This window comes from Orcinus orca, chromosome 7, assembly GCF_937001465.1.
Source record: "Orcinus orca chromosome 7, mOrcOrc1.1, whole genome shotgun sequence".
Taxonomy (NCBI): Eukaryota; Metazoa; Chordata; class Mammalia; order Artiodactyla; family Delphinidae; genus Orcinus; species Orcinus orca.
In genome coordinates this window covers 66,259,894-66,286,938 of record NC_064565.1, presented here as the reverse complement: position 1 = coordinate 66,286,938, position 27,045 = coordinate 66,259,894, and the positions used below count along the sequence as shown (strand labels likewise).

The following is a 27,045-nucleotide window of genomic DNA, read 5'->3' as shown; positions in this document are numbered from 1 at the left end:
AAAATCACTGTGAATTAAATTGAACAAGAGACAATAACCTAGCTGTCATTCTCAGAATGCAACATCATGAATGAATTATCATTGAGACGCTTTTTTATTTAGGGTGTGTGAAAATGTTACATTCCCATTCTGGTTTACACTTCATGCACATACATCATTTTAACATTGATATGTCTCTTACACTGGCTTGCAGATAGCTGCCTTATGTGATCCTTATTGCCTGCTTTTCTTTGCATAACATCGTGACTTTATGGCTGTATTAGTTCGAATAAACGCCTTCTCATTTTATTTTATTTTATTTTAGCTAATCATTTATGGTTATAGTTCTCGTATATATATCTTAAATAGTTAATTCTCCAAAAATACAATAATTTAATCTATAATCAAAAGGATCAGAAAGGGCGTTTATTCCACTCTCTGCAAGTCAGGTAAGATTTTCCTCTTAGCCATCAAAAGGACAGTTTTCCTGCTCTCAAAACAAATACGCACAGGAACATGTTATTTTGAAATTCATTTTTGCTTGTTCAAGAAGAAATTTCAGCAGTTTGAAGAAAAGACCAGACAACGAACGATTTTCGTGTCAGAATCTTTTAAACAGAGCATGGTGTTGCGTTTATTCGAACAAATATGGTGAGTGAAATTTTTTATGGATTTGTGAGAATCTGTAGCATGCACTTTATTTCATTTCCTATTTTGCAATTTCATTTATTTTCAACTTTTTCAAATACTGTGGAAAATAGTAAAATGCTTTATAATTGAACTTTTTTTCAGAATTGTTCTCTGAGGAAGCATCTGAACATTCAGAAAGAGATACCCGTGTTGCCTTCTCAGATTCTGAAGACATAGATCACAGCTCCATGGCTGCTAAAAGATATGCAAGTAGAATATCATCTACAAGCTCCTGGCCCAAATATTTCAAGCCTTGTTTTACCCAAAAGCTTATGTTTAAATATGTTTTCGAGGGTGAACCTGTTGTTTTTACATGTAGATTAATTGCCTGTCCAACTCCAGAAATGACTTGGTTTCATAACAATCGACCTATCCCAACAGGTCTTCGACGGGTTATAAAAACAAAGAGTGATTTACATCATCACTCTTCCAGCTTAGAGGTTAAAAGGGTCCAAGACAGAGATACTGGAAGTTATAGATTATTAGCAATTAATAGTGAAGGGTCTGCTGAGTCAACTGCATCGTTGCTTGTTATTGAAAAAGGGCAAGATGAGAAATATTTAGAATTTCTGAAAAGGGCAGAACAGACACATGGAAATATGGAGGCTTTAGTTGAAAGGAGAGAAGATACACTAAAGGTTGACCTGAGGTTTACTGGCTCTCCCTTTAACAAGAAACAAGACGCGGAACAACAGGGAATCATGCGAACTATACACTTTAAGACAGTAAGTCCTGGCAGGAAAACAGATTTAATGTATGATGAAGAATATTTAGAAAGTAAATCTGACACAAGGGGATGGCTTAATGTAGGTGAAAGTTTCCTGGATGAGGAGACCAAAATGAAGTTGCAGCATTTACGGGAGGCTAGAAAAATGTTAATGGAGAAAAAGAAATTATCTTTGTTAGATATGTCATCTGAAATAAGTTCAAGAAGTTTGAGAAGTGAAGACACTGATAAAGACGTTCTGTTCTCTCGAGAGGAAATAAAAAGCAGGTCTGTATCTGATCTAGCTGACAATAGGGATAAGGTAGATAATTCAACTGAGGGTATTGTCCAAGATCCACAGGTCCTTCCTAATCTAATGGATCAAAATGTAGAATCTGGAGAACCTCCCACAAGCTTTCAAACTACTGTTGATGAGGAAATTCTCCAGACTGAAATGAGAATGAGCCAAGAGGCATTCCTAAGAGAAAGTCTATCAAGGGACCATTTATATGGCAGGATTCTAGTAAATGAGAATATCCAAGCAAGAGAACAACTTGAAAAACTTATGACCCAAACGGAAATTGTAGAGTCATCTGAAGATATCACAAATGTAAGTAAGAATGAGGAAATATATGAGACCCCTGAAAAGGTGTCTCAAGTTACTATACCATACACCAGTGAATCTTTTGGTGCAGTTGTAAATATTCAAGAAAGTGAAGCATTAGATATTGACCAAATAAGAAAAGATGATTTGAGAGAATTTCAACACTCCACTTCCACAAAAGTCGATGAATTCAAAACTGAACAGGAAGAAAAAACCACAAGATTTTTCGAAAATTCTTTCCAGAAACATCCACAACGTTGCCCACCTTCATTTCTTCAAGAAATTGAACCTCAAGAAGTTTATGAAGGTGATAGCTGTGAATTTGTGTGTCATTTTCAAGGATATCCTCAACCCATAGTGACATGGTATAACAATGATGTACCAATCCCATGTAATCGAGGCTTTATCACTCAGACTTTCAAAAACTATTCAACGTTAACCTTTTCTTCTGTCCATCCTCAAAATGAAGGTTTCATTACCTGTGTGCTCTTTAACCAATACGGAACAGTAAAAACAACCAGTGTACTTAAAGTGAAGTCAAAACAAAGGCATGATGTCGAAGCACATAGGGTCCCAGTGTTGCATGACTACACTGATGAAGAAGAGGAGCTGACATTGGTGTTTGACCAAGCAAAAGGCGTTCCTCCATCTCTGAGACAGGAAGGCCAAACAAATCTCCATATGTTAAAAGCTAACCCACCAGTTCCTCCCTCTGCAGACATAGAACTTCTTTCCTTTCCTGTAGAAATTCAGATAACGGCAGCTACTCCTACCCCAGAACAGGATAAAGAGTCAAGAGAGTTGTTTCAACTGGAGGAGTTGGAACCTAAAGCAACACCTCAAGATGAGGCTACTCGGTCACCAAAGCACAAATTTATATTTTCATCTGATATTACTAATGAGCCGCCAGAAGTGTTACAAGAAATGCCAAAGCATGCCAGTTGTAGAGAAGGGGATTCCATAGTCCTTGAATGTTCACTGTCTGGTGAGCCTAAACCAGCTGTGACATGGTTCCACAATGGAGTCCTTTTAAAGCAGAACAAGAAGTTCCAGTTTGAAGAAGTTAATTGTAGCCACAGGTTATATATTAATGATGTTAATTCTCAAGATTCTGGAAAATATGAATGTGTTGCTGAAAACAGTTCAGGAATGGTTGAGAGTGTTTCAGATCTAACAGTGGAACCTGTCACTCACAGGGAATATAGTCAATTAGAAAATATGGGTGGAATTTATGCCAAATATTCCAAAGATCAACACATTCAGGGAGAATCTGTAAGGGCACACTTTCATGATTATCCAACCGGTCCTTTTACTCCCCAATCCAATATAAAAGAATATTCTGTAAGAGAATATTTTCAAAGCCTTGAGACAATTGAACAGATAGACCAGAAAGTCCAGGTTTCTTGCACATCTTCTAGAGAAAAACTGCCCATATTTATGCAGGGTACTTCTACATCCATAACAATCAACAAGCCTCTCCGAGCTGAACTCATACAATGTCAGGATGAAGAGAAAGAGGAACATGTAAATGAAAAATCAAAGCTACACCAAGCAGAGGGGACTGTCTATCCATCTGTTGACGATTTCAGTGAAGTTAAAATTAGGAAAGAGGTAAGAAATGATTTGGGGAAACTTGGTGGACCAGAAAGGGAAAACATGCAAGAATATGCCCAAAGTGACTATTTATCAAATATCCACTCTGAGAGAACTTCTGATGGTTACAATACAAAAGAATCGTCCATCATTGTATACGAAGAACCCTTTGGGGAAGGGAGATACTACCCAGGAAAAAAGGTGAGGCATAGAATCATTGCATTTGAAAAGTTACAACATATAGAAAAAGGCGTTCTAGAAAAAAGACCTACCAAGAAATCATTTGTGAATCCTCCTCAAAAGAAGCTTGATGACAAAGACTTCCCCTTAAAGCAAAGAAAATCAAGATCAAGTAACCTAAACACAAATATGCATCAGGCAGAGGAAATGCCTCCAAACACTGAACAAGATTCATCTAACATTGTAATGAATTTAAAGCTGCTTTCTTCTCAAACTCATAAGGTACTTAAAGTACAAGAGAGGGAACAACAGAAGGAAGTAGGTCTTATAGATCAATCTGCAGTTGCTGAAAGGGCTGAACCTGAAGCACCTATTACATTTGACCTAAAGCAATTTCATGCTCAAATAGAAAATGCGGATGTAAAATTTCAGGAAGTTAGACTAGATAGTGATCAATCAGAAGAAGCTTATTTTCAAACCCAGCATCCTGCTTCTGAAACAACCGAGGCTGAGAGCATTGTATTTGATCTGAAGCAAATGTATTCTCATTTAGGAGACCCAGCTAAGGAGTTTCAAGAGCAAGAAACTAGGCAACAGCAGGAAACACCATATAAAGAGGAAGTTCCTAGCACTGAAACATTACAATCTGATACACAGAATACCTCTCAAAGTGCACAAAGTAACATATTTACCAATCCAGAGATTTCTTCCAGTAAGGAGTTTTTAGATAGGACTGTGAGGGAGAAAAGTGGTAGTGATGAAAATGCCTCTTATTTGGAAAAACATAAGCAGGAACAAAATTTAGAAATTTTAAATACTGATATTTCTCTTAAAACTATTTCTGAAGAGATCCATGGTGAACCGTGTGCCCTACTTTCAACCTCGTCCACAGATGTAGGAAAAACTGATATTTCTGAGAAAAATGGGGATAGGAGTTTCATTTCACATGTGAAAAAAGCAAGTGAGGAAAAGCTTATAGAGGTTTGTAAAAAGGAGGAGGAGGAGCATTCTTTGGAACCAGAGTTGGAGTCATTTCAAAAGCAAGATGGAGGGACACAGGGATATGCTGCTGGAATTTTGGGAGACCACATAAGTGAGGTTCAGGAAGCAGACACATGCCGCAGAAAAATTTCCCTGAGCCAGCACTTTCCATTCTTAATGACTGAGGAACAACGGAATCCAAATGATCAAATAAGTGAGAAAATGGATGCTCCTGGAAAAGAAAAATGTTATGAAGAAATCCAAGTTCAGAATGAAACTTCTTTCTCCAGTACTGAAAAAGAAAATATAGAAACTTGTTTTTCTGAAAACCCTCCTAAGTTGGATGAGGCACATACAACGGAGGTAATGGAATGTGAGACCTCCCTAACACAGTACTTACTGGCTGCTGGAAAGCATGAAGTTCCTGAGGCTGCAGACACCAAGCACAAGGCAGATCTTGTCCACAGTGAATCAGTCACATCAATGGAGGTTGAAGAAGTAACTTTCAGCACTGTGTATGAGTACTACAACCAACAACAGGAATCACTGGGACGCCCATTTTCTCCTGAATCTGATATTTCAATTGATGTGGGAAGTACAAGCAGTGAAGCACTCTCTGAGCTAGATCAGTTTTATACCCCACCATCCTCTGTTGAACATCTTGAAACTCCAAAGTCTCCTGATTTGTATCTTACTCCTGTAGACACAGCTAAAAAATCCTCAACAAATTTGGGAGGTAAGACTATTGAAAAGACCACACCTTTAGAGGAAGCTACTGAAAGGTACTCAACACCTTCCGAAGGCAAGTTAGCAGAAAGGTGTTCCACACCCTCAGGAGAGACCCTGGAGAGATACTCCACACCTCCAGGAGAGACCCTGGAGAGATACTCCACACCTCCAGGAGAGACCCTGGAGAGATACTCCACACCTCCAGGAGACACCCTGGAGAGATATTCCACACCTCCAGGAGAGACCCTGGAGAGATACTCCACACCTCCGGGAGACACCCTGGAGAGATATTCCACACCTCCAGGAGAGACCTTAGAGAGGTATTCCACGCCCTCAGGGGAGACACTAGAGAGATATTCTAGACCTTTAGGAGGAGAAACTGTTGAAAGATATTCTGTTCCTACTGGAGGACCAAACCCCACTGCAATCTTTAAAAGGTGCCCATCAAAACTAGAAAGGGAGGACAGTCCATCAAGTGAACATTTCCACACACCTACAGAAGAGAGAAGCTCAGCTTATGAATTATGGCGTTCTGATTCCTTTGGCACGCCCAATGAAGCCATTGAACCAAAAGACAATGAAATGCCTCCATCTTTTATTGAACCTCTGACCAAAAGGAAGATCTATGAAAACACAACCTTGGGCTTCATTGTTGAAGTTGAGGGCCTTCCAGTTCCTGGTGTGAAATGGTATCGAAATAAATCTTTGCTAGAGCCAGATGAAAGAATCAAAATAGAAAGGGTGGGTAATGTGTGTTCTTTGGAAATTGCTAACATTCAAAAAGGAGAGGGAGGCGAGTACATGTGCCATGCTGTAAACATCATAGGGGAAGCAAAGAGCTTTGCACATGTAGACATTGTGCCCCCAAAAGAGAGAGCAGTGGCCCTTCCACCTCCAGTAACACATCAGCATGTCATGGAGTTCGATTTGGAAAACACTGGGTCATCAAGAACCCCTTCTCCTCAAGAAATTGTCCTGGAAGTTGAATTAAGTGAAAAAGATGTTAAAGAATTTGAGAAGCAAGTGAAAATAGTCACAGTTCCTGAATTTACTCCTGATCATAAAAGCATGGTTGTGAGTCTGGATGTTCTCCCATTGAATTTAGCAGATCCAAGTATGGCTTCAAGGGAGGAAGAAGACAAAGATTTAAAAATTGACTTAGAAGTATTTGAAATGCCTCCTCGCTTTATAATGCCTATTTGTGATTTTAGAATTCCAGAAAACTCAGACGCTGTGTTCAAATGTTCAGTCATAGGCATCCCAACTCCTGAAGTGAAATGGTATAAAGAATATATGTGTATTGAGCCAGATGACGCTAAATATGTGATTAGTGAGGAGAAGGGAAGTCACACCCTTAAGATTCGCAACGTCTGTCTTTCCGATAGTGCAACGTACCGGTGCAGAGCTGTGAATTATGTAGGGGAGGCTATCTGTCGGGGATTCCTCACCATGGGAGATTCCGAAATGTTGGCTCTGCTGTCAAAGAAAAGTAAAGTGACATTGAGCAGTGTGAAGGAAGAATTAGTCTTAAGGAGCAAATATTCAGACAGCTTTTTTGAATTTCAGGTGGAGGAAGGGCCTCCCAGGTTTATCAAAGGTATTTCTGACTGTTCAGCACCGTTAGGGACAGCAGCTTATTTCCAGTGTTTAGTCCGTGGCTCTCCGAGGCCCACGGTTTACTGGTACAAAGATGGGAGATTGGTGCAAGGAACAAGGTTCAGTGCCGAGGAAAGTGGCATAGGGTTCCACAACCTGTTCATAACAAGCTTAGTGAAGGAGGACGAAGGTGAGTACAGGTGTGTAGCTACAAACAAATCGGGCATGGCTGAGGCCTGTGCAGTGCTCACCCTAATTTAAAGCTCCTCATGCAAGGTGTTAGTGTCCCCATAATGATGAGAATGGACTTGAATGCTTTCACACTTTCCAGATTATATAGTTCTAATAAATCTCCAAATACATCTACTCTATTTGAACAAATTACATTGAAAAACCCCAGGGAAAACAGTTTCTCTATGTGGAAATCTCATGTTTGTAATACATGTAAATATTCTATTATCTAAACTGTGGAATTATCACCTGTGTCAATTCTGCTGTGAATCATCAAACACTATTAAACATCTCCTTGGCTACCTAATCGTTGGTACTTCTACTTTACCCTCCTTCTACTCCATAAAGTCCTTCAGCAGAATGCATTCTCTTTTAGCAGATAAACTGTGTATGTCAAGTAAAATGTGAAATGGAAGACCATATCAGATGACCACACAGACAAATTGGTAAGGTAAAATCTCTCTGCTCTAAGTCATTTTGGAATCGATAACTCTTTTGCACCCAAATACATGCTTATTTATTCAGACTTAGAACAAACCAAGCAGCAACAGAAACTAGCTTTGCCCAATTGGTAACTAACTCTATAATCTGTTTTACCTTGCAATCTTCATATTTATTTTCAGCTCTTTAAAAAATATTTTCATTATTAATATCCCTCTTCTTAAGTGTTTTAACTCTTGCTGCTTTTGAAGGGACCAATGGTGATCTCTTGGTGGGTAGAGTTCACCTAGACATTTGCAGAATATGCAAATAAATATCTTTCCACTTTTGGAACTACCTCATTTTCTCAATTTCTGAGATAGCATTAACTGTAAAATGCAGCATTAATTTGATACTGGACTGGGGTTGGGACAAGAAACTACTATATTACATTTATATATAAATTTTAAACTGCAGTACAATTTCAGAATCTTTAAAATTAGAAAAAGATGGTGGGACATCTCTAGTATTGAAGCAATATGGTAATTTGTATTTCAGATTATATACAAATAACAAGATAATTAGCTTTCCTGTCCTTTTCTCTGGATTTTATTTTTAAAACTAGAAATTAATAAGCATTCAAATTTAAGATGTATAAACATATATGTTTCTAAAGTGGCTGTTTTTGTTTTTCAAAATTATAATTATAGTAAGTTCACAAAATCCTTAACGTACCTATGTGCCACTGTGAACTAAATCTTCTCATACAAGCTGTAATAAACATAAAGAAACTTCGTTTTTTCTTACCTAAAAACGAAGGGTTAGACCAAAAGACCACAGAGGTGATTGTTCAACTATGATTCTGTGTCATCCCAGTGGTAACTTTTCTTAATATAATTCGGAATACATTTCAGTTTTGCAACAGATGACAAGAGGAATAATAGAATATAGTAATTTGATTGTGAGACTTCTCTTCCTCCAACTCTATAAATTACTCACTGTCATCTAATGGCTATTTTCTCCTCTGCATTGAGCAATTTTTACATAACATCATCATATTAAATACACTAATTTTACTTTAATTCTAAAACATTAATCATTTAATTTAAATTTAATTTTCAAGAGAATCCATATATCCAATCATGTTTATTATGCTTCTTTCATCTGTCAAATGTTTTATTCCCACAATGGGACTTCCCTAAAAGCCTTTCAAATTAAGAAACTGGGAGAATGTGTAGGATATAGACAGACCAGTCAGGCTTACACCCCACCCACCCCACCCCCCAAAGAACATTCGCTTTGCTTTCTTTGAGTCACCATAACTTATCAAGATAGATACACTATTGTGAAACAATCATTTCTGTTTCAACCAGTGAGGAGACAATATCTGTGATCATAATTATAGATATGATATATATCTATATACCACATCATAATATATATTATTATATATTATTATATATTATATTATATATATTATATAATATAATATATAATATATATATATCATATATCACATCATAAATCCCTGAAATAAAACTAATTCTATAGTTTAGGGACTTAAGGATTTATTCTACTCTGAGTCACATAATGGATGTTTAAATAAATTAGAAATTCAGGTCATGACAAACATGATAAGCACACTTTACCCAAACATTATACAGGATAACAATAGTCCAAACCTGTTCTTAAAAAAAAGAAACAAAAGAAAAAAAAGTTTTAATGCCATATTGGATTGGCAGTAAGGGCTGAAAACTATACTTTTATGCTTATAAAAAGGTGGGCTTTATTTGATTTTGCTCATTAGAATTCTGTTAGTCTTAAATTCATTGCACTTGAGAATATTCAGAATAAAAGTGACTGAATAAAGAAAAATAAGCCTTGCCCACCCTTGGCTTACTTATTAATTGTTGTAGATAATTAAATGGAATTTTTTATTTTCTGACTCAACAGCATATAACTTAAAAGCCTGAAATGTGAATTTCTCTGATGCTGGATAAAGAATTCATTGTTTTATGCATAGTAGAGTTTAAACAATTATTAGCTGCTATTACTACATGTATTTTAAACTACACCTTTCATGTTTCAGGACTCTTGAATTTCATCTGGTATCTTTCATATAGTTAATATACCATGTTTAGAAGAAAGGAAAAACAATTGAAAATATTTCAACACATTAGTGAGTAGGGGTATTTTCGCTATACTGACATTCACTCCCTTTACAGATATTTTGGGAGTTCAAGTGAAAAGGGAAAGCTGACATGAGTGATACATTATAGATTAAATGTTAAGTGGTCACCATTAGTATGTGAAATTAATCAATGTTTTTACAGCTTACTAACTGAAATAATAATAACTGAGTTTGTATTCTACATGCTATAGGTAAGTTTTACCAGTATATTTATATAAGCCAACAGATACTGGAGTCCTGCCTTTTACTGCTAATACATTTGAATTAAAGCATAAGACTATTCCACGTGATGCAAGTAAACTAATACAATAGTAAAACTGCTCTAGGTAAGGTAATAAAACTATTATTAACCAGAGCTGTTCTATTTACCTAAAAATTTAATGAAAAGCTAATTCCTTGTTATCAAATTACGTCTTTCATCCTGTCCATGATACTGTTTAAAGAGTATCTGTTATTCACTGTTTGTTTTCCTGTTCAATAATACTGTGTAGGTATTTCTCATGCAATAAACTATAATTAAATTTTTAATGTTGGAGTTTTCTCTCATTTCTGCTTTGTTGAAGTAATAGGGCAATTTACACAGGCAAAGGAAGGCTTGCATTTCTAGTAACTGAAAACAGTTATAAGCAGTAACTAGAACATAGATGTTTTAGTTTGAAAATAAACAGTCTTCAATTTGACAATGAAGATCACTCTTAAACTCAAGAAAATTCTAAATGTAAATAACAATTCTGGATCTTTTTAGAAATTTATTTAAATGATCCTGAATTCTTTTTTAATTAATTAATATTTAGTGGAATTTTTATTTAAAAGTTGTGTTTTAAAGAAAAACATTTGGATCCTGAATTATTTGATTAGCAATATTTAGCCAGCCAGCAGTTTCTCAAACTTTAGAATTGGGACTGTATCACAAAGGAAAACTCATAAGAACATCTTTAAAATGTATAAACTCTAACACAAATGAAATGGACTGAAAGTTGCATCAGTACAGTATTTATAATCATATAATATAATAAGCTAAGGTTAAAATTTTAGAAATGTGCCTTTTGATAAATTAATCTCAAGATAATCTAATGATTTCAGGAATAAAACAGAAGAAGGCCATCAATTGGTGCATAATTCTTTGACGACTTCTTTGTTTGTTTTAGTAAAATAATAATCATTTTTCCCCATACAGAGTTTTCTAGTTCTCTTATGTCTGCTGAGGAAGAAGGACCTCAAACCTCTAGCTCTGGCCTTCAGTTATCTAATAGAAATGAAACACTGGAACTTTTGTCTGAACCTCCAGTTCATTCAACTAAATTCGATTCCAAAAAGGAAGGCAGTGTCCCAGTTTTCATCAAAGAAGTGTCAAATGCTGAAATAAGCATAGGGGATGTGGCTAAGTTGTCTGTTACTGTCACTGGTATTCCCAAGCCTCAAATTCAGTGGTTCTTTAATGGAGTAATGTTAACCCCTTCAGCTGACTACAAATTTGTTTTTGACGGTAATGATCACAGCTTGATCATTCTGTTCACCAAATTAGAGGATGAGGGAGAGTATACATGTATTGCCAGTAATGAATATGGACAGACAATATGTAGTGCCTATCTGAAAATAAATTCCAAAGGAGAGGGGCTCCAAGAACCAGAATCAGCAGAAGAGAAATCTCTGGAAAAGCTCGAAGGTCCTTGTCCTCCTTACTTCCTTAAGGAGTTAAAACCAATTCACTGTGCACAGGGGCTCCCTGCCATCTTTGAGTACACGGTGCTTGGAGAGCCTGCACCCACTGTTTCGTGGTTCAAAGAAAACAAGCAGCTTTGCACCAATGTTTATTACACTATCATTCATAATCCTGATGGTTCCGGGACATTCATCGTCAATGACCCTCAGAAAGAAGATAGTGGTTTCTATGTCTGTAAAGCGGAGAATGTGTGGGGTGAATCCACCTGTACCGCAGAGCTGCTCGTGCTTCTGGAAGACACACACATGACTGATGCCCCCTGTAAAGCAACGTCCACACCAGAGGCTCCTGAAGATTTTCCCCAGACGTCGTTAACGGTCCCTGCAGTTGAGGCACTTGACTCAGAACAGGAGACTGCAGCTTTTGTAAAGGACACCATTTTGAAAGCTGCTTTAATTGCAGAAGGAAAACAGCAGCTTTCTTACGAGCATATTGTTAAAACCAATGAACTGAGCAGTCAAGTTACTTTCATAGCTGAGCAACTGCAATCCACAGTCATGTTACAGCAGGATATGCCCACTCCTGAAAGCATCAATGAACTTCTTTCCATCAGTGACACTATTCATGTCCAGCCTATCAAGGAACCACCTCCCAATGTACAGCTGCAGATTGTCCAGTCCCAGGACACCCTCCCCAAAGAAGATATTCTAATGTATCAAGAGCCTGAATTACAGGTGGTTCTACCAGATACTGAAAAAATCTTCCCAAGTGCCATGTCCATAGAGGAAATTAGTTCATTAACAGTTGAGTCTCTGCAAACTTTATTAGCTGAACCTGAAGGGAGTTATCCACAGTCATCAATAGAAGAAACGCCAGCCCATTCATATCCAACCTCTGTGGCTGAGGAAGTACTTTTACCAAAAGAAAAGATAGTATCCGCAGTGGACAAAGAGCAAAGAGTGATCCTTCAAGAGCAAGAGGTGCAAAGTGCTCTCATCCTGAATCAGAGCTTAGCTGAGGGACACGTGGAAAGTTTCCAGGGTCCTGACATCATGATCTCCCGGGTCCCTTCAGAACACACGTGCACAGAAGGTGAAATCTTAATGGAAAGTGTGGATCAACTGGACAGTGCAAAGCAAGATTTTGCAGCCAGCGTTGAGGAAGGCAAGTCCTTAAGGTTTCCGTTGGCAGGTGAGGAAAAGCAGGTACTGCTCAAGGAAGAGCGTCTTGACAGCTTGGCAATGCCCCCGAACCAAACCACTAAGTATAAAAAAGAGCCCATGGCAATAAATGGTGTGCAGGAGGTGCAGGGAAGTGACCTGCTTTCTAAGGAAAGTTTGCTTTCTGCTATTCCTGAAGAGCAGCGGTTAAACCTGAAAACTCAGATCCGCAGGGCTTTGCAAGCAGCAGTGGCCAGCGAGCAGCTGAGTCTTTTCTCTGAATGGTTAAGAAACATTGAACAGGTAGAGGTCAAGGCCATAGACTTCACCCAAGAGCCCAACCGCATTATGTGCACCTATTTTATTACCTCAGTGAAGTCTCTAACAGAAGAATTAGCCATCACTATTGAAGGCATTGATCCTCAAATGGCTAACTTGAAAACTGAACTTAAGGAGGCTTTGTGCTCTATAATATGTGAGGAAATGAACATCTTAACAGCTGAGGAACCTGGAATTCAGAAAGGAGCCACAATAGACTTGCAGGAAGAAATGGATTCTTTTTCTAATCCACAGAAGGTTGAAGCAATCACCGAACCAGAGGTTGAATCTAAATATCTTGTCTTAAAGGAAGAGATAAGTTATTTTAAGGTGGAAAGTCAGGTCAAAGCTGTGGGTGCCACAACTGCTTCCGCTGCTGTCTCTGATGAAAAACTGGATGAGATACCAAAACCATCAGAGGAAAAAGAGAAATCCTCTGAAGATGGTACTGAGAAGGCTCGTACAGTAGAGATACGGGAGGCTGAGGGTAGCTCACTCAGAGAGGGTGGTCCTGATGTACAGACACCCTTGGTGGACATGATTGCCAAGGAAGGTGACACCGTAAGCCTCGCGTCATCCATAACAAATGCCAAAGAGGTGAATTGGTATTTTGAGAGTAAACTTGTGCCTTCAGATGAAAAGTTCAAGTGTTTACAAGATCAAAATACATATATGCTAGTGATCGACAAAGTAAATAGAGAAGAACATCAAGGGGAATATACGTGTGAGGCCTTGAATGATGACGGAAAAACAGCAACTTCAGCAAAACTCACTGTAGTCAAAAGAGGTTGGATTTTAAGGATTCAGTGAATCGAGTTCTAACATTCACTGGGCTGTGATGATTTAGGTTTCCTCACTGAATTTTCACTTATCTACCATTGCCAGAATGCAGTTTATTTAGAGTAAGAATGAAATCACAGACATAATCATGGTTATTAACTTTCCCCTTTTCCCTTACTGCCTTACTGGGTGGTATGTTATATCTACACTACTACTTATTTTTAAAATGAAACGTATTTCCATATATTTCATAATACTGATAAATGCTTTTTTAGTCTCTTTCTATATGAAAATACTTTAATGATATGTAATAAAAAGCTGTCAGTGAATACCTAGTTACCCTGAAATCACCAGTCTCATCCTTAAATTCAAAATAACCATGATTAATTGTCCATTTGTGTTTCTTGTTTCGATTATCTTTTTTGCTATTGTTTCACTTCATCACTTTATTTAGTAGATCATGTTTTTTTCACATTATTCGCAGTGTTCCTAGTCAGCATGGTATATTTAAAGAATATATCGTATTGTTATGCATGTAAGCCAAGAGCATCACATCATTTTAATCATTTTTTCACAATTCACTGAAAAGTAGCAATTGAATATGTTGAAAGCTGCTTGCTGTCTTCTTTTGCCTTCAGTGATCTTCCTCATTTTCCAGTCACTTGTCTTAAACTGCTGCAATCCACTTCACTAATTTCAACTGTTTCACTCCATTAACAGCAACAAAGTTTAGAAGGAAAAGAAAAATGTGGGGTACCTGAGAAGGAGGTGTGCTAATGGGCTCTGCTTCCCTTTGCAGCTGCCCCAGTGATCAGGAGGAGAATTGAGCCCCAGGAAGTAGCCCTGGGCCACCTCGCCAAATTCACCTGTGAGATCCACAGCGCTCCCAATGTCCGCTTCCAGTGGTTCAAAGCTGGCCGAGAAATCTGTGAGAGTGACAAGTGTTCTATTCGGTCTGCAAATTATGTCACCACCCTGGAAATCCTGAGAACCCAGGTTGTTGACTGTGGCGAGTACACCTGCAAAGCTTCCAACGAGTATGGCAGTGTCAGCTGCACAGCCACACTGACTGTGACAGGTAAATGCCATACACTGACACAGATGTTATTCCATTTCATATTATTGCCTATTTTACTTTTTGTGGAGGTGCAGGAGGTACTTGTCCTACCAACTGGAGAGACCAGTAGCCAAGATGGTAACACAGTGGCTAGGTAGTGCAGAGCCTATGAGAGACAAGAAGTCATTGTTTACAGTCACATTTCTAAAAACAGCTAAAGAAAAAAAATTTTTATTTCAAGAGCAATGTGAAGGAATCACACAAGCAGTGGCTCCTCATAGTTTGGTTTGGGTTTTGGTTTTTTTCTGTTCTTTTTATTAAATGGTCTGGCTTGACCTCTAGCATAAAAAATTTCAGGACAGTTTGGTGCTACTAAAAAGTAAATGATGTCCGAATGTGTGTAATAATTTGGACCCAGTTAACCAATTAAGAACAGAATTACAAAATGAAAAAAGCCAAAGCATAAGACTCAAGTCAAACAAATCCTAATAAGAGACAGGGAGCTAGTACAGAACTACAAACTAGGATTCTCACCCTAAGCTTTATTACTAATTGAAAAATAAGAGTAACTACACAAATATTCTGTTCTCCATTTCCTGAGGACACACAGGATGACTGTCAAGTAGGTAACACTCATCAGGAGTTTGAATTCCCTCATTAGCAAAAAAAAAAATAATAATAACTCTTTCCTACCTCTTTCTCTCACTCTTTCTTTCTCTTTTGCTTTCTTCCTACAAAGGGAAAATGTGAGTATGAACTTATGAACTATGGTTTAGGGTGAGAAGTAGCAATGACTTGTGCTGTTGACAGAAGCATGCACGAAATGCCAGGGTGAGGCTGTCCCTTTGTCTTTTTCTTTTTGAAGTATAGTTGGTTTACAGTATTACCTTGGTCATCTTTTTCAATGACAGCATGGAGGGGAAGGGTAAATGCAGCATGCATCTTTGACTTGAAAAAGCCAGGGTTTCCTGTAGCTTCCTCTCCTCTACAACTCTTTTATATCAGAAACTCCACACCCCCAGGCCCATGGTGACCCATTCAGTGGATTTCACTTTGTGATCAGAGTCTCCGTACTGCCAAGTGCATGGCATTATTCTTAATGACACTTCGGGAAATTTCTTTACCCAAAATAGGCCGGTTCAGTAATGGGACTAACACTTGAGCTTCAAATCACAAGAGGAAAGAAGAAAGAGGAGGATTTTTTTTTTAATCAGAAAGAGAGGTTCCTAAATGTTTGCTTCCAAATGCAGAATGGACATGGGAAATTCCTGCTATAAATATTTTTACAAGTTTGGAGTGATTTAGTGGATACATTTAAAGTTGTGCCATTTAAGGATTTGCTAGTGGTCATCGACATGAGGGTTAGAGAGACTTTATAAAACTACTGAAACTTTTTATTACTTAATATCCCTACTCTTCAGAAAAGTCAAGTACGTTTTCTTTATCTTCCTCATACAGTCTTCTAATTTGCAGAATTAACGTACCAGCTGAATTGCTTATCAGATAATTCGAACAACTAATCAGCTCATAAAATGGACAAAGCTTTAGCAATAGTGAGTCAATGTTGTGAAATAAAGGAACATTTGTTCTTTCCTTTGATAGAGACATTTAAAGTGCTGTCTTGCTCCTCTATAAAAAAAACTCTCATCCCTTTCCTTTGACACATCTTTTCACCTTCATACATTACCCTACTTTGAGTAATGTCTCATGTCTATCTAAAGCTATTACTCATCTTTTTTCTTTCTTGGAATATGTAATTACAGCAAGAGCTTTGTAGGGACAAAATATAACACTGAAAACTTTTCTTTTACAGAGGCATATCCACCAGCCTTTCTCTCCAGACCTAAGTCCATAACAACTTTTGTGGGTAAGGCAGCCAAGTTCCTCTGCACAGTGACAGGGACTCCAGTGATTGAAACCATTTGGCAGAAAGACGGCGTGGCCCTCTCACCTTCCCGTAACTGCAGGATTTCAGATGCAGACAACAAACACATTTTAGAAATCTCAAATCTTACAATTCAAGATAGAGGAGTTTACTCCTGTAAGGCTTCTAACAAGTTTGGAGCCGATACTTGCCAAGCTGAGTTGGTCATAATCGACAAACCACATTTCATTAAAGAGCTAGAGCCTGTGCAATCAGCTGTCAATAAGAAGGTACGCCTTGAGTGCCAAGCAGATGAAGACAGAAAAGTCACAGTTACATGGAGTAAAAACGGGCAAAAGCTCCCCCCTGGGAAAGATTATAAGATCTGTTTTGAAGATAAAATAGCATCCCTCGAGATCCCTCTGGCCAAACTAAAAGATACAGGAACGTATGTTTGCACAGCTTCCAATGAGGCTGGAAGCAGCTCCTCTTCAGCGACAGTAACTATCAGAGGTAAGAAGTGTGTGAATAATATTTCCACTCCCTTCTCTCATTTTGTGATTAAAATAATTTCATCCAAGCAGCCTCTTTGGTTTGGGGAAATCCTGGCATTGTTTGATTTTATTGTTTCAGTCTTCTTCACAATGCACTTATTCTTGTTTGTTTAAAACTGTCTGCCATTAACAAAGCTTGCTTAAAACTTCTTCTAAGAACTTCGAGTGTCTAGGCAATCCTTAACTATCTTCTTGCATAAAATTGCTCTTTGTATAAGTAGAATTTGGTTGGTTTTGTTTTTGTTTGTTTGTTTGTTTGTTTTAAACAAGAGTCTGGGAAAATGTTGGAATCATAGAAACATGGAAGGCTATTGAGTACACCACAGCCTTTTCAGAAATTTCAAGAAGACATTTTATGTGTGTTATGTGTCTCTTTGTTGTATGATGTCTACTTTTCTTTTGTGTAGTTTATGATTCAGATATCTTTTCCCTTCTCATTTTTGTTAACTTCATGTAGAGCCACCATCCTTTGTGAAGAAGGTGGATCCCTCTTATTTAATGATCCCAGGTGAATCAGCACGCCTCCACTGCAAGCTGAAAGGCTCACCTGTGATCCAGGTTACTTGGTTTAAAAATAACAAAGAACTTACTGAGAGTAACACAATCAGAATGTCTTTTGTCAATTCTGAGGCTGTCCTTGATATTACGGATGTAAAAGTTGAAGACAGTGGGAATTACTCATGTGAAGCAGTGAATGACGTTGGCAGTGACAGTTGCAGTGCCGAAATGGTTATCAAAGGTTTGTGTACTCTGTCGTAGTCCATTGTTTTCCTGAGAAAATATTTTCTTTTCAATTGCTTGTAACACATGCTTTATACAATGCTTTCATGCTTTTGTAGAACCTCCTTCTTTCATCAAAACTCTCGAGCCTGCAGATATAGTGAGAGGAACAAATGCCCTCCTTCACTGTGAAATCTCAGGCACTGGACCATTTGAAATTCGCTGGTTCAAGGATAAGAAGCAAATTCGAAGTAGTAAAAAGTACAGGTTGTTTTCTCAGAAATCTGTCGTGTCCCTGGAGATCTTTTCGTTTAATAGCGCGGATGTTGGTGAATATGAGTGTGTGGTTGCTAATGAAGTTGGGAAGTGTGGCTGCCTTGCAACCCACTTATTAAAAGGTTAGTGCTTGAAAAACTGGTATCTCTTCAATAAATTGTCAAAATAGCTTTCTTAAACCAAGGAAGGAAAACTGGTACTTTCTTTTCTTCTCCTAATCTTTGAAAATATTTTTTTTGCCTTTGGTTTGACCTGGGACCCTGGGGGAAATCCAGTCTTTATCTTGAGACCAGTATAAATATTTAATCTCTGATAACAAAAGTGAACTACATAATAAGCGATTTTGTCAGCTGATAACCGTTTATCTTCCTTGCTTCTTTCTCTTGGATGGAATTGTAATTCCTCTTGAATTTGGTTTCTTCTTCTAATTAACCAACACTATGGAATAGACAAATGTAATCTAGATAAAGTTCTTAAATGCATATGGTGTTGAAGTGTTTGGGAATTAAGAAATTTTGGGTGCTCTCTTTCTTTAATTAGAACCACCGATCTTTGTAAAGAAAGTAGATGATTTTACTGCGCTAGCAGGACAAACGGTTACCTTACAAGCTGCTGTGAAAGGGTCAGAACCCATTTCTGTCACATGGATGAAAGGACAGAAGATCATTAAAGAAGATGGAAAAATCAAAATGAGCTTTGCCAATGGTGTTGCAGTCTTGATAATCCCTGATGTGCAGATTAGTTTTGCTGACAAATACACATGCCTGGCTGAAAATGAAGCTGGAAGCCAAACGTCTGTTGGGGAACTAATAGTTAAAGGTTCGTGTAAGAACGTTTTAACTTGGAGTTGATATTTCCTTTTAAAATGAAACCTTACTACACACTTCAGAATTCCAACTATTTAATACTCTTGTAGAACCTGCTAAAATCGTTGAGAGGGCAGAACTGATCCAGGTGACGGCAGGAGACCCAGCCACGCTGGAGTATACAGTCACGGGTACCCCAGAGCTCAAGCCCAAATGGTACAAAGACGGGAGACCTTTGATTGCCAGTAAAAAGTATCGAATAAGTTTTAAAAACAATGTTGCCCAACTCAAGTTTTATTCCGCCGAACTGCATGATAGCGGCCAATACACATTTGAGATTTCCAACGAAGTGGGCAGCAGCTCCTGTGAGACAACTTTCACTGTCTTAGGTTAGTATCTTTAGAAACCTGTGCTTCCATATTCCTCTGAAACCCAACAAACAACCAAAACTAAAATCACTGAGCACTGTTCCACATTGTTCTTTCTTCTCTTCTTGTGCTGTGAACAGATCGAGACATTGCTCCATTTTTTACCAAACCCCTACGCAACGTGGACAGTGTGGTTAGTGGGACCTGCAGGCTGGACTGCAAAATCGCTGGCTCCCTCCCCATGAGGGTGTCCTGGTTTAAGGATGGTAAAGAAATAGCTTCCTCTGACAGATACAGAATAGCATTTGTGGAAGGCACAGCCTCTCTGGAGATAAGCAGAATAGACATGAATGATGCAGGGAATTTCACCTGTCGAGCCACAAATTCCATGGGAAGCAAAGACTGCAGCGGAGCCCTGATTGTGCAAGGTTGGCTGGAAACTGTGCCTTTCATTCTTACATAGACGATGTTCAAATTAAGCCTTCTTCCCTTCAGTCGCGCCTCTTAACTCTTTGAAATTCTTTCTTATCCCCCTTCTTTAGAACCACCCAGTTTTGTAACTAAACCAGCATCAAAGGATGTTCTGCCCGGCTCGACCATCTGCCTGAAGAGCACCTTCCAAGGGTCTACCCCTCTCACAATCAGATGGTTTAAGGGTGACAAAGAGCTGGTTTCCGGTGGAAACTGCTATATCACCAAAGAAGCTTTAGAAAGTTCCCTGGAATTCTATGTAGTAAAAACCTCCGACTCAGGCACATATACCTGTAAAGTCAGCAACGTGGCTGGCGCCGTGGAGTGCAGTGCAAAGTTATTTGTAAAAGGTTTGCATAGTTTTCTTGACATCTTTGTGCCACCATTGTCAGAAGTTCTTTCCTCTTTCTCACGTTTCTGGGTGATTTCTTTCCTTCCACAGAACCTGCCACATTTGTTGAAAAGTTAGAGCCATCACAGCTGTTAAAAAAGGGAGACGCCACCCAGCTAGCCTGCAAAGTAACGGGCACCCCTCCAATTAAAATAACGTGGTTTGCAAATGACAGAGAAATTAAGGAGAGCAGCAAACACAAAATGTCTTTTGTGGAGTCCACCGCGGTTCTAACACTTAAAGATGTTGCCATTGATGACAGCGGTGAATATATGTGTGAGGCTCAAAATGAGGCTGGCAGTGACCACTGTGGTAGCATTTTAATAGTCAAAGGTTTGTGTTCACATTGCCCCTTGTGGTACCAAAGTTGTGGCCCAGGGCACAGACTCCACCCCCATTAACTCACAATAATTCCTTTTCCGCTATAGAGTCACCTTACTTTACCAAGGAATTTAAGCCCATTGAAGTGTTGAAGGAGTATGATGTCATGTTGCTGGCTGAGGTGGCAGGCACACCTCCCTTTGAGATCACTTGGTTCAAAGACAACACAACACTGCGAAGTGGTAGAAAGTATAAAACCTTCATTCAGGATCAGCTGGTTAGCCTGCAGATCCTGAGGTTTGTAGCTGCGGACGCGGGTGAATACCAGTGTCGGGTGACCAACGAGGTGGGCAGCAGTGCCTGCAGTGCCAAGGTGACCTTAAGAGGTTAGTGTCAGTTCTAATGACGGACTGGCTTTTCTGCAGTGTCAGTGATTTTATTTTTTTAAAGCCAGTTTTGCTATAGAGCTGGTATTCATTGAGAATTCATTCTTCTACTAGAACCCCCAGCTTTTGTAAAGAAAATCGAGAGCACCAGCTCCCTTAGAGGAGGTACCGCTGCCTTCCAGGCCACTCTGAAGGGCTCCTTGCCAATCACGGTGACTTGGCTGAAAGACAACGATGAAATCACTGAAGATGATAACATAAGAATGACCTTTGAGAACAATGTGGCCAGTCTGTACCTCAGTGGCATTGAAATCAAGCATGATGGGAAATATGTCTGTCAGGCCAAAAATGATGCGGGAGTACAGAGATGTTCCGCATTACTCTCAGTAAAAGGTTGGTTCAGAAAGTTTGCCATGGGTTTTAGGGGAAAATGCAGATGTAAGCCTTTCAGCAGAGCAGTTCACAACCCACACCTATCCCCTTGTTTTCTACAGAACCTGCAACAATCATTGAGGAGGCTGTGTCTATAGATGTCACCCAGAGAGACCCAGCCACTTTGCAGGTTAAATTTTCAGGGACTAAGGAGATTACAGCCAAATGGTTTAAAGATGGCCAAGAACTGACCCTGGGCCAAAAATATAAAATCAGTATCACTGACACGGTCTCTATACTGAAGATTATTTCTACAGAAAAGAGAGACAGTGGAGAATATACTTTCGAAGTCCAAAATGATGTCGGGAGGAGCAGCTGCAAGGCTAGCATTAATGTATTAGGTTGGTACAGCTTTTCTATGGAGAGAAACTGGGCATTTCTGTGCTCCTTCATCTCTTACAATTTTAGAGAAAAAAAAAATTGGTAGATTGACCATTTTTTTTCTTTTTCATTGCATAGATCTTATCATACCTCCCTCATTCACCAAAAGGCTGAAGAAAATGGACAGCATTAAAGGGTCTTTTATTGACTTAGAATGTATAGTGGCTGGGTCACATCCCATGAGCATCCAGTGGTTCAAAGACGACCAAGAAATAACAGCTAGTGAAAAATACAAATTCTCTTTTCATGACAATACTGCCTTCTTGGAAATCAGTCAGCTGGAAGGTACAGATAGTGGAACCTACACTTGTTCTGCCACTAATCAGGCAGGACACAACCAGTGCAGCGGCCATCTGACAGTCAAAGGTTGGCAATTTTTATCCCCGCCTCTCAAGAACTTATTGCTCTCTCATTTCTTAATTCTTACCTTGACTGATCATTCTAAAATAAACCATTCCTTCCCCCTTTTGCTTCTTTTTCTTTCACCCCAGAACCCCCTTACTTCCTGGAAAAGCCACAGTCACAAGATGTCAATCCCAATACAAGGGTTCAATTAAAGGCGCTTGTGGGTGGCACTGCACCCATGACAATAAAATGGTTTAAAGATAACAAAGAGTTACACTCGGGAGCAGCTCGCTCAGTTTGGAAGGATGACACCTCCACCATTCTAGAGCTCTTTTCAGCCAAAGCTGCCGATTTGGGGACCTACATTTGCCAACTGAGCAACGATGTTGGCATAGCAACCAGTAAAGCCACTCTCTTTGTCAAAGGTCTGGTCTCTACATTTTCTCATTGTCTTGCTTGCCTAGATTTTCTTGGTGGGAGGGAAGAGGCTTAAGAAAACGATTCTCATTGGTCTTTGGTTTAAAAAATGTTCAATATCACGTTTTCCCCCATCTTTAGAACCTCCTCACTTCATTAAGAAGCCCAGCCCAGTCCTAGTGCTGAGGAACGGACAATCCACGACCTTTGAATGCCAGATAACAGGCACTCCTGAAATCAGAGTCTCTTGGTATCTGGACGGGAATGAAATAACAGCCATTGAGAAACATGGCATTTCCTTCACTGATGGTTTAGCCACTTTCCAAATTTCTGGTGCCAGGGTAGAACATAGTGGGACTTATGTCTGTGAAGCTCGTAACGATGCTGGCACGGCAAGCTGCAGCATTGAGTTAAAAGTGAAAGGTTCGTTACTGCATCTTCTCTCCTTTCTGGGTGTGCTGCTGGCTAGTCCTTGGGTCTTCCTTTGAGTGAGCTATTCTCTGTCTTCCTTTTGAATCTTTAGAACCTCCCACCATTATTAGGGAGCTGAAACCCGTGGAAGTAGTCAAAGATAGTGACGTGGAGCTGGAGTGTGAAGTTATGGGAACATCTCCATTTGAAGTCACTTGGCTGAAGAATAACAAGGAAATTCGAAGCAGCAAAAAGTATACGCTGACTGACAGAGTGTCAGTGTTTAATCTCAATATCAACAAGTGTGACCCCTCAGACACTGGTGAATACCAGTGCATCGTATCCAACGAAGGCGGCAGCTGTTCTTGTAGTGCTAGAGTCTCTCTGAAAGGTCAGTTAGACACACAAGGAGCAGGCTACCTGATACAAATTCTGTAATGCTCTTTAACCTTGTATGATGGGGAGGAGTTCAAATATACCTCTTCTTTTCACACTGTCTACTTTAATCACAGAGCCACCCTCGTTCACTAAGAAGATAGAAAACGTCACTACTGTCTTGAAAAGTTCTGCCACCTTTCAGAGCACTGTGGTGGGCTCTCCTCCCATTTTTATAACCTGGCTCAAGGATGATCAGATTCTGGATGAAGATGATAATGTTCACATCTCCTTTGTGAACAATGTGGCCACAGTTCAAATCAGATCTGTGGATAATGGACACAGTGGGAGGTACACGTGTCAAGCCAAGAACGAGTCAGGAGTTGAGAGGTGTTATGCTTTCCTTTTAGTACAAGGTGTGTAAGCCAATCCCTTTCAAGAGTTATTCTGTGAAGACAATTTCGCAAGCAGTTCCTTGGTTCCATGGAATTATTAATGCAACTCATCCACGGTTTCATTCTTACTACAGAACCTGCTCAGATCCTAGAGAAACCTAAGTCTGTTGATGTCACTGAAAAAGACCCCGTGACCTTGGAGTGTCTTGTGGCCGGAACACCAGAACTCATAGTGAAGTGGTTTAAAGATGGGAAACAAATGATGCCCAGTAGATATTTTTCAATGAGTTTTGAAAATAACGTGGCCAGTTTTAGGATTCAGTCAGTAATGAAGCAAGACAGCGGGGCGTATACTTTCAAGGTGGAAAATGACTTTGGAAGCAGTAGCTGTGACACCTACCTGAGAGTGCTAGGTTTGTATCTTGGCCCCAGTCAGCTTCCCTTATATATATTATTGTCCTTGGTAAACAAATGGCAACATATTAATGGATGTGTTTTGCTGTTTGCATTGGACAGATCAAAATATTCCTCCATCATTCACCAAAAAATTAAGGAAAATGGATAAAGTTCTAGGCTCTTCCATTCATATGGAGTGCAAGGTTTCTGGCTCACTTCCTATTAGTGCTCAGTGGTTTAAGGATGGAAAAGAAATAACTACAAGTGCAAAATACAGGCTCGTCTGTCATGAAAACACTGTGTCGCTGAACGTTAGTAATCTGGAATTAGAAGATACTGCGAATTACACATGCAAAGTCTCAAATGTAGCAGGGAGTGAGGCATGCAGTGGCATCTTAACTGTAAAAGGTTAGAATTTCTTTACCTCTTTCTGACCCTTTTCTGCGATTGCTTTTCAAATATAGCACTCTTTTCTGGAGTCCTTTAAAACTAAAAGTCTCCATAATTCTGTTTCTTTAGATACATATATGTTGAGTTCAAGAAATATTCAGTCATTACCTCTTTTCAGTAATGTTTTTTTATATGTCCATAAAACTGTCAAAATAACCCAACAACAAGGAACTTAATTAAATGTATTTCTCTTAAAATCTATAGAACCACCAAGTTTCCTAGTGAAACCTGGGCGACAACAAGCCATACCTGATTCTACAGTGGAATTTAAAGCTATACTAAAAGGAACACCACCGTTTAAAGTAAAGTGGTTTAAGGATGATGTGGAACTTGCCTCTGGACCTAAATATTTCATTGGCTTAGAAGGCTCAACTACCTTCTTAAATCTCTATTCAGTGGATGCTTCCAAGACTGGACAATATACTTGCCAAGTTACCAACGATGTTGGTAGCGACTCTTGTACCACAGTGTTGCTTGTGACAGGTGTGCCAGTTTGATTGTTTTGTGTTTCTGTCTGACCTTTGGCTCCTGTCCTTTCTGTAATCTTTTACAATATATGTACCCAGTCAAGAAAGTACCCTTCTTTCTAACACGGTACACGCTGTTTGCCAGGCATTGTTCATCTTTTTCTCTTTCCTATGTAGTACCTAATTGAAGTTCGTTATTTATATCTGCTCTGTTCCCTCATAAATCTCCTCTTTTCTTCACTCTCTAGAACCACCAAAGTTTGCAAAGAAACTAGAAGCAACCAAAATAGTGAAAGCAGGTGACTCAGCACGACTTGAATGCAAGATAACTGGATCCCCAGACATCAGAGTTGTGTGGTACAGAAATGAACATGAACTCCCAGCCAGTGATAAATATAGAATGGCTTTCATTGATTCAGTGGCCGTCATACAGATGAATAGTCTTGGTACTGAGGACAGTGGGGATTTCATTTGTGAGGCTCAGAACCCTGCTGGCAGCACAAGCTGCAGTACCAAGGTTATAGTAAAAGGTAGAAACCTCTTTTCTCTGTTCCTCATTACCTGAAACCCACCTTCTTCTCCCCGGGCTATCATAGCTCTTCATTCTTTTGCTGTCATTTTTAGCTTCCATTTGAGATCATAGAATATTTTCCCAAACTAGTATTATTTCCATTTTTAGATGTTTTTTCTTCTTAAGATTTGCGTACATGTAGACAATCATTCTGAGATATTTTTCTTGTTATTCCAATGTCGTAATTCTACTCACCTCAACATATTAGCCAAGCAGTTCAAATTTGATGTTTCCAAAATGCTCAAAAAAACAAAGTGGGCATTTTAAAATTAATTTTTGCCTTCAATCAACTTATAAATATATCATCATCCTCACTATAATCTTTATCATTAAAAGCAAGGAATATTTACCACATATATACAAGGTTCAAGCAATACAGATTTTAACCTTACATTTACAACAGGACAATTATGTATATTTTTCTCTCTCAAATGTCAGTTCCTATTTTTTTAAATTACATCACTATACTTTGTTGCAAATAGTACTAGTATTTTCCAGAATTTTTTTCACAAAGTCCAAGTTTGTCATATTGTAAGGCGATTATTGCAAAAACCATTTGTTGACATGGAAGACTTAGAGCACAAATGTTGTGATAACTTCCAAGTGTCCCAATTGTAATGTGTATACAAAAAATTTCATCCCTGAAGTCAGGACTCTGTACCTCATGCAAATCATATTGATTCTTACACTTGGGTTTGGGGGTTTGTTTGGTTATTGTTTTGTTTTGCTTTACAGTTTTGTGCATCAATCTTTATAGTCCCAGAAAAAGTAGTAAGGTGGAGTAGACAGAATGTTGAACTGCTCAGTAAGGTCACCTGAGGTCTAGCCCACGTTCTCGGCCAGTGAAGCAGAGTGATTTTGTAAAGGCTGATGGCTTCTCTGAAGCTGTTACTGCTAAAGTGATAGTGCTAGACCTATTATAGTATCTTGACTCATTCTTCCAATTTAAAAACAAAGAAATAAAAATATTCTATGAAGTTAAGTAGCCCAGTTCATGAGGAATTCTTGTTTTTTACAGAACCACCTGTTTTTAGCAGCTTCCCTCCTGTGGTAGAAACCCTTAAAAATGCTGAAGTTAGTCTTGAATGTGAACTTTTGGGAACACCACCATTTGAGGTGGTTTGGTACAAAGATAAGCGACAACTCCGAAGTAGCAAGAAATACAAGATCGCATCCAAAAATTTCCATGCAAGTATTCACATTCTCAGTGTCAGCCCTTCAGATATTGGTGAATACCACTGCAAAGTACAGAATGAAGTAGGAAGTGATACCTGCATTTGTACTGTAAAATTAAAAGGTATGCATTATTTCCTACTCATGGCAGAAATGGCAGGAACGTGCAAAATGCTTATTTGTTTTCTCTCTTCCAT

General features: G+C 38.9%; 1 protein-coding gene across 2 annotated transcripts in view; it reads left to right on the top strand.

Annotated features, from left to right (window-relative positions):
* Positions 1 to 27,045, top strand: part of TTN (titin) — a 281,341-nt gene that overhangs the window by 60,377 nt on the left and 193,919 nt on the right. Inside the window, exons 45-66 of one of the 2 annotated variants that reach the window (XM_049712583.1) lie at positions 14,621 to 14,899; positions 16,692 to 17,255; positions 17,754 to 18,035; positions 18,136 to 18,414; positions 18,833 to 19,111; positions 19,209 to 19,487; positions 19,607 to 19,894; positions 20,009 to 20,287; positions 20,380 to 20,661; positions 20,757 to 21,035; positions 21,150 to 21,428; positions 21,530 to 21,808; positions 21,927 to 22,214; positions 22,340 to 22,618; positions 22,752 to 23,033; positions 23,134 to 23,412; positions 23,534 to 23,812; positions 23,926 to 24,204; positions 24,308 to 24,595; positions 24,842 to 25,120; positions 25,353 to 25,634; positions 26,694 to 26,972. In XM_049712583.1, coding sequence (XP_049568540.1) covers positions 14,621 to 14,899; positions 16,692 to 17,255; positions 17,754 to 18,035; positions 18,136 to 18,414; positions 18,833 to 19,111; positions 19,209 to 19,487; positions 19,607 to 19,894; positions 20,009 to 20,287; positions 20,380 to 20,661; positions 20,757 to 21,035; positions 21,150 to 21,428; positions 21,530 to 21,808; positions 21,927 to 22,214; positions 22,340 to 22,618; positions 22,752 to 23,033; positions 23,134 to 23,412; positions 23,534 to 23,812; positions 23,926 to 24,204; positions 24,308 to 24,595; positions 24,842 to 25,120; positions 25,353 to 25,634; positions 26,694 to 26,972 — 6,462 coding nt within the window. Of the gene's footprint in view, positions 1 to 771; positions 7,597 to 14,620; positions 14,900 to 16,691; positions 17,256 to 17,753; positions 18,036 to 18,135; positions 18,415 to 18,832; positions 19,112 to 19,208; positions 19,488 to 19,606; positions 19,895 to 20,008; positions 20,288 to 20,379; positions 20,662 to 20,756; positions 21,036 to 21,149; positions 21,429 to 21,529; positions 21,809 to 21,926; positions 22,215 to 22,339; positions 22,619 to 22,751; positions 23,034 to 23,133; positions 23,413 to 23,533; positions 23,813 to 23,925; positions 24,205 to 24,307; positions 24,596 to 24,841; positions 25,121 to 25,352; positions 25,635 to 26,693; positions 26,973 to 27,045 lie in introns of those variants that run through there. The other variant, XM_049712582.1, reaches the window with a different exon arrangement.